The sequence below is a fragment of the Hydra vulgaris genome, chromosome 01 (assembly GCF_038396675.1).
Source record: "Hydra vulgaris chromosome 01, alternate assembly HydraT2T_AEP".
NCBI classification, from domain to species: Eukaryota; Metazoa; Cnidaria; class Hydrozoa; order Anthoathecata; family Hydridae; genus Hydra; species Hydra vulgaris.
In genome coordinates, this window is record NC_088920.1 from 30872169 (window position 1) to 30886097 (window position 13929).

Consider the following 13929-nt stretch of genomic DNA (forward strand, 5'->3'; position numbering starts at 1 on the left):
TATTAAATGTCTTTTTGATTTAAAGAATAAAGAATATTTTTAAGTGTAATATTAATTTTAATAATTAGAAAATTCCAACTGACATTTGCGATTCATTTAGAAGCAAACTACAACAACTTGATACTGATAGTATTATTAGACAGATACCAGACTTGTACAATTTTAGTTCAATTATCATAAGCCATCTACAAGATATTCTGATTCTTGCCAGTGTATAATTCGTAGGTTGGCTAAATCAAAGTTTAAAGAAAGTCTTCCACAGATTGAGCTTGATTTATTGAATCAAAAACCCTCTATCCGGAAACTAACCGCATCAAAGCTTTCAGTCCAAAACCTTCATCATCACCGACAGCCGGAAAAACATGCAGTACATGTTTGTCAGTACTTGAGAAAAGACATCCTCACCTTAGTTCTATAGATACAAGGCCGAAAAACGTACAAAAACTTGCCGTAGAGGACCTTTGTTAAACCAATAGCATCTGATTTAATGTTTAAGAAAATGCCTCTTCAGAAGGTACTGCCACGTTAGTCGAGCAGGTGGAGGTAAAAGTTCTGCCAGGAAATTCAGTGAAGTACAAGCAGCAGCTATTTACTGTTAAAACATTGGTCCAAGCTTAAAACAGTATAAATCATTCCAATGTTGGTCCAAGCTTAAAACAAATCATTCCAATGTTGGTGTGAAAAGGCTTGCATCAGCTCTAAACAATTCAATGGTAAAAAGAGCTGCAGAGTCAAACGTGAAGCGAAAACTTGACAACCTCTGAAAAAAGTTAGCATACTTTTCACGATGTCAAATGTTGCATTCTGGACAAAAAAATAAAAAACCAAGTTTGAAAAAATGTTCACTGCAAGAACTTGAATGTTTTATTCAACTATATTCTCTCAGTAACAGGACTAACATCACATCATTAATTAAACTTGGAATTGGAGGTGGTTTATTCTTGAAAATTACCCTCAGCGTAATTGACACATATTCTAAGCAAAGTTGTTCTCAAAGATCATTATATCTTCAATCAAATTCTTCTGCCCTGGATGGTCGCGTAAAAAATAGCTGGTTGTTGCTGCAGCTAAAGGTATTTTTGAAACATATGAAGATCTCAGGAAAATATTAGGCCTTATACAAATTGGAGATGTGTCTTACATAATTTTATGTGACATGAAAGTAGCAAACACTTTATGTGGTACCCAGTCTCACTCTAGCAAACATCCATTTTACTGGTGTAATATCGATTCTGACAACCATACAAACTCTAGCTAACTAAAAACTACATTAGTTTTTTTATGCAACAGCTATCCTAGATTCCTCTTTTCAGGTTCAAAACTTCAGTCGGCTAAGAATTTTTTAAATTTTTTTTGGCCTTCACTAATTAACCCCTACAGGAAATCTGAGCTTATTCTTGATTTTATTCCTCGAATAAAATGCTTTTTTTTCCTGGAATCTTCAACCATATTTTCAGGCAACTCTTTGAAATATGGGATCAACCACAAGTATGTCCGAATCTCTTGTACCTTCAAATGCAAGCAAATTATGAGGGAAAGTTAAATGAAAATAAATAAAACAAACTGTTAAGAATTATGACATTCTTCAGAGTCTTGCCCTAAAGCATTGTGGGTTTAAAGCAATGCCTCTTGTTGATTACTTCAGAAAGCTTCAAACTGTTAAAAAAGCTTGTCTTGGAAAGATCTTGGAGGCAGAGTTCTGTCAAAATATTTCAGAGTTCAAGCATTTTCAAAGCACATACAGTTTTTCATCACATTTAGAAATTTGCTGAAAAAAATGAAACTGGGCTCAGAGTTTTCAGTGAGCAAACCAGTGAATCGATGCATGACAAATTTAAGATCCACTTGCTAAGGTTTAAAAGGCAACCTTTTTATCCTGAATATGGGGACAATATTCTTAGTTGTGTTAATGATCTTAACAGCAAATACATTTGTAGTTAAATTGTTGTGGATTAAATATTCTTAGGAGAAAAATCTCAGTCAGAGTATACTTTCGTGTGTGTAATTACTTATTTTTTCCAGAAGCTCTACAGTCTCCATATCAAAAGAATATCAACAGTCTCAAATTTGTATTGGTTTAAGCTAATTTGTAATTCAGTGTATATAAATTTAGAAAAAAGAAAAGATATATTTAGAAAAAAGTTTTGTTTTAAAAAATACCATGCTTAAGAATAAAATTTTAATATCAATTTCTTTTGATTTTTTATCCTACTAAAGAATCAAAAGAAATTTGATATACTATATTGTATACTGATATACTAGTATTGGAATTTAAATACAAATTTTCTTTAATAAAATATAATTTTGAATCTAAGGGATATTAGTTTGTGATATTTGCAAAATTTAAGGCAAAAAAAAAGTATTTTTTTTGAACTTTTGGCTGTGTAAACACTTTTTGAAAATAAAAAGTGATCCCTATTACTTATAGCATCACCCCTCCGGGGGGTTTTTCGGGTCATTTCCAAAGGGATTAGGACTTCTTTTTGGACAACTGTGGTAAGTCTAGTTACTAATAGAACATATTTTGCCGTAAATGCTTAAAAGAAAAGAAGTTATTGATTATACTAAAAAAAGTGTTAATTTAATAGTTATACTATTTTAAACAGATAGTTAGTGTTTTTATTCTTGTTTTGTTTTTATATTATTTTCGATGCTAGCCAAAATCATGACCAAATTAATCATATTTTGTGATTATTATAGTTTGCAGCTAGAGAAAAAATCAAGGCCATATAATGCGGTTTCTGAAATATAAATGTAAAAATTAATAATTTGACATAAAATTTCATTTTACGTAAAAACCTTCAAGTCAAACTTTCACATTTGTATCTTTTAAGAAATCATATAATAACTAATATATGCAAGGACATATACTATAATTTATAGTGCTTACATCGCAATCTTATTTATAGTGACAATTTGACTTATAAACATGAACTATTACCTAAAATAATTATCCTAATAAAATACTACTGGATATTTATAATCTCCTTTTTTCTGTCCTACAGTAATGAAAATATTTTTTTAATGCATGAAGCGTAAAAAAATATTTCAGAAACATATTTCCATAAAATATTTTTAAAAAAGTTAACAACTTTCCTTTTTTGTGCCCTTGTTATATTTTATGTTCTTATGAATACTTTTAACGGATATCTTAACTAACCGACGTAAGAATATGTATTATGACTTTATATAAAAACCCTTAAATATTTGTTGCTTGCTTTAAAGTGCCCTTTTGGTGTCCTAGAAATATATTGTGTAATCATGGTGATGAACATGGGAGTATTTTTAATGAATAAAGCTTGAAATATTACCCTAAAAACATGAGCTTTGACCATGTATACCTTTAAAATTTTTGACCATGTATACCTTTAAAAATATCTATCTAAAAATATACCTTTCTGAAAAAAAGTTATTACTGACTTTTTTTGAGATATTTTACAGTGTGTTATTTTGGTGTCCTAGAGTTATGGTATGCCCTCAGGAGTATTTTTTAATGATTAAGCTTCAAAAACTAAGCTAAAAACATATATCATAATCATATTTTATTTTCCCTTGCCGCATAAAGAGATTTTTTTTGGGGTTTTTTTTTATTGGTCATTTGTTTTACCAACTGACAGTCTAATTGCCAAACTTTGCACTTTTTTTTAACATTTTTTCCTGTTTTTTATTACATTTTAAAGAAGCATTTCTTTATATTATTTATTATACAAATACATATATATGTACATATATATATATATATATATACATATATATATATATATATATATATATATATATATATATATATATATATATATATATATATATATATATATATATATATATATATATATATATATATATGTACATATATATATATATATATATATATATATATATATATATATATATATATATATATATATATATATATATATATATATATATATATATATATATATATATATATATATATATATATATATATATATATATATGATTGTTATTAAAAAATTAAAGACTCGTAGAAGTTGTCATTGAGTACTGCTAAGAAATGCACGTTTTAAAATTTTATAAGATGTTTATGAGATGAATAATAATTTAACAAAGTAAGAAACTTTTTTCAAAAATATATGTACTTAACATAAAACATGTTAAACATAACATGTTTAACATAAAACATGTTAAACATAAACAAAAAAGTAAAAATGAAATATTAAAAATAAAATAAAATACTCCGATATAAATACAAGACTCTTTATATCTATTATATATGTAGATTACTTTAAGTAATGATACATATATAGCTTTTAAAAATTCATGAATAATCAGAATATATCAAATATCAATAGTACAGAAACAATATCAAATATCAATAGTACAGAATATATCAAATATCAATAGTACATATCAAATATCAATAGTAGTCAGAATATATCAAATATCAATATCAAAAGTACATCATTAAATCTTCAGTTATAAAAAAGTTCTTTAAGCTTTTGTTTATTAGAAAAGTAGTTACTTTGATGTATTAAAGTCTCAGTAAAATTTTTTTAAACAATTTTATTCCATAAAAATAGACGCTGTAACGATTTATATAAATTTACAAAGATAGTTTATAAAATATATTTTGTTATATATTATATAATTATAAGTCAAATTTTATTCCATTTCGGACCCCGAAAGTTAATACAAAATTTTTTTTTTTAATTGGGTACTTAATAAAAATATTATTGCGTAAAATATTTTTGTTTTTATCGTTTGATGAATACAAATTATGGAAAAAAATTAGGGATAAATTGATTTTACATTTAAACATACAACAAAGAGTTTTAAAAACATTAGGCTCATATATATAAAACTTTTATTTTAAATAATAGAGGCTCGGCATATGTATAACGGTCTTTAAAATTTATTAGACGACAAGAAAGTTTACTTTTATTCGTACTACTTCAAGCAGTGTTTGCATAAATTACGTGACAATGAATAAACGAGTGATTAATTGTACTAAAGGACGTTTATTTAAAATATTTTTTGCTTTGTTCAATATTCCTATATTTTTGAAAATTTTTCTTGATATTTTTTTTGTGAATTTTCCAAGTAAGATTTTTATTTATTTAACACCTAAAAGGTTTGTTACTGTTACTTTTTTAACTTGTATATTATCAATAACAAGTTGAGGCATGTAAGGGTAGAGCAGGGCATATAGGAACACTTAAGATATAAATGCTAGTTGCGGATAAACTCATTATAATCAACACTGTTTTGTATAACTTTCCTAAAATTTATTGATATAAGAAAACAAAAAAGAAAAAAAAAAAAAACGACAACGAAAAGTGACGAAACTCTAGACTAGCAAAACTTTTACGTTTTGTAAGTGGGTCGAGTGGGTCGAGTGGGTCGAGTGGGTCGAGTGGGTCGGGCAAAACGGGAGAGTTAAGAAGCTGGGGTTATTCACCAATTGTAAAGCATTAAAACTGATGAAAATGATGGCTATCTATCGCCTAAATATATTCAAATATTAAACTCTCCAAAAAGTAACATACCCATAGAAACTACACGCCCAAATGCAACAAAAAAGAAATGACAGCTAAAATAAACATTTTCTTTTGCGTGTTTTGTTATTAAATACCTCCGCTTTACTATAACCTATGTATTATTAAATTTATAACTAATACCGAATTTGAAATTAAATAAAAAAACTTTTATAGACCACATAGACCAGACAAAAAATATCCTGAAACTATGCGGCAAAATTTCTTATCAGCTGACTTAATAGAAATATGCCAATGTAGAGCAAACTTAAATAAGCCATATGTAACAGCAGTTTTTTTAATTCTAAGTTCCTTTTTACTCACACCTAAAACTGTTTTTCATTCCGTTTTGGATCATTGTTCTTTTTTATGTAATATCTTACCTTCTTTGTTTTCATTAAGCATTATTAATAATCGAAGTTAAGTTATAAAATTTAGAATTTCTTTGAATTTATTACTTAAACTGATTTTCTAAATAAAAAATAATGATATTTTAGATTAAAAATAAAATCATTAAACTGTAATTAGCATCACGAAATCGTAGTAATAAACTTAATTATACAAATGACTAGTTCTCCCAATATGCGCCACAAAGTCATTTTACAAAAAATAATACTATTTAAAAAGTTCAATTCCAAATATTTTTTTAAAACCAGATTCTAAAGAGAATAAAAAATACTGTCTGAAAAATATAAACTTTTTTTAAATAAAGCAAATTCGCAACAGTTCAAGATAAATCTTTTGTAGCTGTATTGCTTAAGAAAGTACAAAAATTTTGATTTTTGCAAACTTACTGATGCATTTTGGTACGTTTAATACATTTTGGTATTTCTAAAATTAATTTTTTTTTACTATACTGAACTGTAACAATTTAAAATATTTTATCAAAAAAAAATTTCGATAAAAAATAATTCTTAGCTGAGATATAAGACTTAACTGTCCCGTAATGCCCCGCTTTACCGACTTGCGCCGCTCTATCCAAATTAGCATTTTTTTTGATAAAAGGATAGAAAAGAATCCGTTTAGTTTTAAGAAATTGTTAGTCTAAAACCAGTCAGATATTTTGAATAACTTGATGTTTATGTAATGCAATGGAGTAAAAATGTTTTTATGTGACATAAATAAACTAGTGTCATCAGCAAACATAATTGTTTTAAATACGAGGCTTTGTATAGATCATTAATATAAATAAGGAAAAGGAGAGGTCGTAATATAGATCCTTGAGATACTCCATGTGAACTAATTAACAAATTTGATGAGAATGTTTCATCGGCGTAAATAATTTTTTACGATTAGTTAATTAACTTAATAAATATTTTAAAACATTGCCTGTTATACCATAATACTTTAGTTTTTCACCAAGAATTTTAGAGAATTTTTAAAGATTAGCAAAATGCTTTCACTGCATCATTAAATATTCCCAATGACAATTTAGAAGTTTTAAAAGAGTTAGATATACTTTTTGTTAGCCGAATAATAGCATGCTTTGTTGAATTATTTAAAAAAAATATATTTTATGTGTTATATAATAAACTGTTTCCTAAAAGGCGATTGTATATTCTGTTAGATATAAATGTGATTAAACATATATGTAATATATTCTGAAAAGTCTAGAAACTTAAACCTGTATAAAGTATGCAATACTTTAAAAGGTCAAAAAGGATTTCCTTAGTCTCTGCGTTGTAATTACATATAACAACATATAGCAGTACAATAACTTTGTCCTATCTTTAACATCTTTTTTTTTTTTTTTTTTTGGTTTCAATTTAGAAATATCATTGTTATATATGACTACTATTTTTATATTTTATCTTAAATATTAATACTACTAACTATAATAATAAAATGTAACAGCTTGACTATATAATGGTTTCTCTCCTATTGTTTAGTTTTGAAAAATTAAAAAAGTAGTTTGACAGATTCACCAATTTTATATGAGGTTTCATCTAAAGTTTTTTTGAGATTGATCTTAACTATTTTTAATTTTATGTATTAACTGCTATATTTGATCGTTAAGATTTCATTTGGTTTTGGCGCATCTGTTGGTAGTATATTTGCTGGCATTTTTATTGATAAGTTTGGCAGAAGATCAACAATTATTATGACCTCAATAATCTATTTTTTGGGTTATACGCTGTTAATAATTGGTTGTCCAGAATTACAAAACACTGCAGGCTTTTCGAATTTTTTTACTGTTTTCGGTTGTATTTATGCTGGCGTTGGAGTTGGTATGACCTCTCTTGTAGTACCTGTAAGTTGTTAGTTGCTATGTTTTAGTACCATTAAATTGTTAGCTTTTAAGCAGAAAAATTATAAAAATTTATACATTTAATATTTTGAATTTTCTTAGAAAACTTTCCGTTTTATTTAATAGTCTTTTTAACTATTAGTAAAAAGAAAGGTATGTTTAAAACCTTTTTTAAAAAAACAAGAGGCCAAAGTTCTTGGTTTATCGATAAATTTTTGTTGCTACTTTTTTGTCCAATAGCAACATATATTTTTTTGCACTGATTAATTATAAACAAGTAGCAAGCAATATTGGCGCAATTTTAGAGCGATATTGTCAACAACATGGGCACAATAATGTAAACTATATCGCACCAATAATGCAATCTGAATGTTTTGCCAATATTGGACAATATTAGCGCTACAATATTGTACTAATATTCTTAAGTCAATTTTGTTTGATATCGGCGGGCCAATATTGCGCCAATTTTATTAAGTCAATTTTGGCAAACATTGACACACTTTTCACATTGCAATATTGGCGCGATTATGTTTACAACACTGCACCAATATTGCAAATAATATTGCGCCAATAATGGGGAAATAATACTGGCCAGTATTGGCGTAGTATTGTTTACAATATTAGCCCAATATTGTTAACTAAATTAAGCCAATATTGAGTATTTTTGGTTAAACTTTTATTATCAAAAAATGATAAAAAACAACATTGTCTTTTACAAATTTTTAATAATTAAAGTTTATAACAGTTTTCTTGTTAAAATGATACTATATACCAGGCTGCATTATTATTCTGAGTTAAACAGGTTATAGCCTAGGAGATGACAATGGCCAATTGATCAATCTATATTAATGAATGTTTAAAAAAACAACTTCTTCCATTTATTCTCAATTATCATGGAGACTTTAACTATTTATTTTGGCCAGATTTAGCAAGTTCTCATTATTCTAAAGATTCTCTAAATTAGATGGACCAATATGTCAACTACGTTGATAAAGAACCCAATCCCCCAAATGTGCCTCAAGCACGACCAATTGAAAATTTTTGGGGACATTTGGCACAGAATGTTTACGAGGGAGATTGGCAAGCTTCAACAGAGCAAGATTCGATTGATCGCATTAAACTAAAACTACAAGAAATTGATTTAAACTTTTCACAGTCGCATATGAAAGGCGTCAGAGCAAAATTGAGATCAATTGCAGATGGTGGTGTTTTTTCATATAAAAAATAATATATTTTTATTAAAAGATAAATGCTTTATTTAAAAAAAATATAATAGTAGTTTGTTTTTTTATTTATAAATAAGTTGTTGACGTTTTTATTTTGTCCGATAACTTCCGCATCACCCGTTATATATTTATAAACTACTACATTATAGTCTCACTATTAGATAAAGGGTCATTGACTTTCATTATTTTGTCTATACTTATTTCATTCCTCAATATTATGTTATGTTCAGTTACGGTTTTATTTTTGCTTCCGTCATCTCTATCAATTGCCGTTACTATAAGTTCCCAAGTTTTTCTTTTATGTTTTGTCAGAAGCGATTTCAAATTGAACGAATGCAACGATAAATAATTAAGAAATTGACAAACTGTCAAACACAGCTCTAGAAAATGTTTTGTTAATACCATCACAATATTATTTAAAAATATATAATTTTTCACATATGAATATTGTAAAATAAATAGCTTTTACTAAAACATTGTCTATAAAAAGGAAATGGGATATAGATTAAAATATTGTGCTTTAATTTAACGTTTTTGTTTCCTTCAATACAATGAGTATGACAAACACACTTCTTTGGCCATTGGCTGTATTAAGATTGCCGCTGTAAGTTGTTTGTTGTCATCTCCTCCAACCGATACAAGGAAGTTCATCTAAATTAAATAAAAATACAAATTCAATATAATTGGTTGTAATAAAAGTTTAATGGCTCCTCACATATGTATTAGAGTGTCCCAAAAAATTATTTTGTACATATGTTTTTTCCATTCTGTTTTGTCTGAATTCAAATGTATGACTAAAAATTTTTTCTGAGGTCAGTTTCAACTTTATGTAATATCTCAATTTCTTCATTTTTGATAAAATTTAAGATTTTTTTTGCATTTTTTTAGGTGCAAACCCAACAATTTTACATTTTTAATGTCATTACCCTAGAGGAATTAGAAAGTTAATGTTTTTAGACTAAAAGAAACAGTTCATCTGGCCTTTTTGGTACAGAACCTATATTGAAGGCTGATTTACAGAAGAGGATGAAAATGATGGCTAGTTGATCAACCTTTGTGTTTTCTGTATTCTGTTTTGTTTTAACTGGAATTTATCTATTATTTGGATTTTGACTGCTTAAAGTAATAATTAAAAACCGGTTTTTGAATGATATATGGGCTAGTTTTTTCATAAATAATTATGGAATAGTTTTGTATATCTTCAATACACATATATTTACTTGAAAATTGTATAATAAAATTTAATTTAAAAAAAAAATACTAAAATTAAATTTTTAAAATTCATTTTAGCAATAAACAACGACACAGACACACACAAAAGAATTCTGAGAAAAGAAAATACAGCATGTCAACAAATACAAGGAGGGTGCTGTTTATCTTAAGATTCACAAATAACAAGCTTCCAATACGCCAGCTGGCAACCATCGTAAATATTCTAAGATACATCCAGAACAAATTATAGTTTTTAATAAAAATATATTATAAAACAATGATAAGATTTAAAAATGGTCTATTTTATACAATACATATTAGGGTTATGACTTTTTCCAACCCCATGCTCCTGTACTGTAGTTTGATGAGCTTTTACCTAAAAAGCAAAAAACGAACCATTATTTGCATATCTTTTGAAAAAAGTTCACCCCGCCATTGAAAAAACGATATTTTACTAGGCAAACCGGTTTTTATTGTCGTCATCATTGAAATTTATTTATATTCAGTTAAATATTTTAATAAGAATATTTTTTTTAAATAACAAATTTGTGACAGTTTTTATGATGCACATACATTGACTGAAAAATATACACTCATTAAAATATTTAACTGAATTTAAATAATTTTCAATAATGACAACAGTAAAAACCGGTTTGCGTAGTTAAAAATTGATTTTTCAATAGCGGGGTGAACTTTTTTCAAAAGATATACAAATAATAGTTCATTTCGTTCTTTTTAAGTAAAAGTTCATCAAACTACAGTACAGGAGTATGGGGTTGAAAAATATTCATAACCCTAATACATATTTAATCTAACTTACCACCACCACCCCCCTCCCGACAAACTTCATTAGTAGACTATTAATCTCAGACATCTATGGCATCTTTAGGGTGCATTCACCACATCAAAAAGCTGTGGTGAATGCACCCTAAATGTCTGAGATTAGTCGCCATTGCTACAAAATATGCTAATTGAGCATAAAAGATAAAAATCACAACAAAATGTAATAGGCATTTGTATAAAATATTCTTATATAAAACATAATTATAACCATGAGAGTACACAGGGGTGTACTCTCATGGTTGTCCAGTTGCACAGGACAACTCTTTTTCTCTAACGACGGCTAAAATTAAAAAAAAAAATGCCTGTCAGGGCTACTGACAGGTATTTTTTTTTTGAGTTTTAGTCGCCGTTATATAAAGGACAACCAGAAAGTTTGTTACTTACCAAAGTGTGTTTAATAATTAAACTATATTTTGATTTATAAAAATTTTATTGCCTTGCGATTATATAAAAGAAAACTTTAAAAAGTACTTAAAGTTGAATACACTTCGTTTAACAATCAGAACACTACAGTGCGTTATATAATTTTACCGAACTTAATAAAAAGAAGCCGACACGATTTAATATTTCGAAGTGCGACTGTGCCGTTTTTTTAAACATTATTGTTGCATTCTGAAGCACGCTTCTTCTCAATTTAAAATAAGTTTTAAAATTACATTTTTTTTCAATTCCAAATGCCATTGTATCTTTTTTTAACCTTGCATTTTGAATCACGTGATTGGGCAGTTGAATCATTAATAACAATGAATCTCTTTTATTTTTCATTAGCAAAATAAATTTTTTTAAACTTTGTCAAAAAAAATTAACAAAAAAAATCAACAACATTACTATAATGCACTTTAATGATGCAAGTGGAAATTCGTTTTTTTAAAAAAAGAAGTCTTAGTATAATGAAAACTGTTTAAAACATTAAAAACATAATGTTTTAAACATTCAACTAAATTAAATTTTATTAAAGGTTAAGAGAGAATAATAGAATATTTTTCTCTATATAACACATTTCTTTGAAGATTTTGCTTTCAACATTTTTGCTTCAAGTAATGAAACCTTTATTAAGGTTGACAAAAACAAACGACACTATACAGATATCGACTAGGAGAAGAATGACGACGCATTTTGAATGCCTTTCTCAATCTTTAACTCAAATAAATATTTGAGTTAGAGATTGTGAAAGGCAAAAGTTGTGGGCCTTAACGACTGCAGAGTCACTGACACTAGAGCCGTGCCATTCAGTGTGATGAGCATTAAAGTCACCAATAGCAATGATATTGGCTAATGGATAATAAGAGAAGGCTTGGTCTATTTGATCAAAAATAACATCGAAAAGAGTGCTGTCTTGAGATTAAGGAAAGCGATATAGAACAAAGAAAAAGCGATAAATTGAAATGGTGCTAAACGAAAGCACATAAATAAAGAGTCTGTGGATTTTTATTCTTTTCTCCATGTTTTGCCGTATAAAAATATGAATACAACCAATATTTCCAATATACAGATGGCCGGGGCAAGAAAAAGACACAATTTGTTTTATCGCCAAGCCCCGAGATTGATTCCGTAAAAAATAAATAGTTTCGTATAGAGTATTTAAATGTTACCAATATATTTAAAATAAGACTTTATTATATACAGGGTCATAAAGAATTTAAAAAAAAAAAAAAAAAAGGAAATTTAAAAATTAAAAAAAAATTACTTTTAAAGTAATAAAATAATCAATAAAAAGTAAAATAACAAATTCTTAGAAATAAGTATTAAATAAATAAGTATATAAAGATATTTGCACAAAGAAAAATTTTTTTTTTCTTTTTTTTTTAATTAATTAAGATTAAATACTAAAATTATTATTAAAACACAGAATTGGGAAGAAATTGAACCTTTCCAATTAATATATATATATATATATATATATATATATATATATATATATATATATATATATATATATATATAAATATATATATTTATATGTATTTAAGCATGCTTCAACCAAAACCATAAAAGGGTTGGCAAAGATAAACTTTAAACTAAATCAAAAAAACTTATCTGTGTCACCCGAAAAAGTCAAGCACTCCATCACTAACTAGGAGCATTTGCTTCAATTTTACTTTAAATTCGTCAAAAGTTTCAAGAGTTTTAAGTTTATTAGATAGAATTTTATTCCATACTTTTGGTCCTCTAATGGATAATGAAAACTCAGTTGCGGCATAAAAACATTTGGGCTGAAAATAGGTGTTGTTTGAGTATCTATGTTTATTTATTTTGAATAACGAATTAAAAATGTTTAGTGTTGTTCTTTTATTAACTTTATACATGAAAATTAAAAGATGAAAAGTATTTATTTGGTTGACATTAAGTATATTCAGCTTTATAAATAGTTCTTTGGAGTGAGTAAAACGTTTACATTAGATATTATTTTCATTGCATATTTTTTTTTATTAAAAAGTTTTTTAATTTTGTTTTGATTTGTGCTACACCAAGCAATGTTTGCGTAATTCAGATAACGATGAACAAAGGAGAAATATAACAATTTTAAATTAGTTTGATTTAAAAATAGCCTTACTTTATAAAGTAGGCCATTATTTCTTGAGATTTTAGTTTCAAGATAATGTATATGATTTGTCCAAGTAATGTTTTCGTCAAGGAGTGCTCCTAAAAATTTTAATGATTGTTCTCTTTTTATAAATTGACTGCCAATATAAAGCTTCAGAAGTTTTAAAGGGATTTTATCGCGTTCATGAAAGCGATGGAAAAAAGAATACTTTGTTTTATCTAAATTAATTAAAAATTTATTTGCATTAAGCCATTCAAACCAAGTTTCAAACCTAGTTTTCCGACAAATAGGTAAATTCTTATGAATGTAAATGCCAGGCCAAGCATGTGGCTATTGGAG

At 26.9% G+C, this 13929-nt stretch overlaps 1 protein-coding gene across 1 annotated transcript in view; it reads left to right on the forward strand.

The window, feature by feature from the left end:
- Nucleotides 1–13929, forward strand: part of LOC105848430 (uncharacterized) — a 59037-nt gene that overhangs the window by 8065 nt on the left and 37043 nt on the right. Inside the window, exon 3 of the mRNA XM_065786634.1 lies at nt 7534–7767. Coding sequence (XP_065642706.1) covers nt 7534–7767 — 234 coding nt within the window. The remainder of the gene's footprint in view (nt 1–7533; nt 7768–13929) is intronic.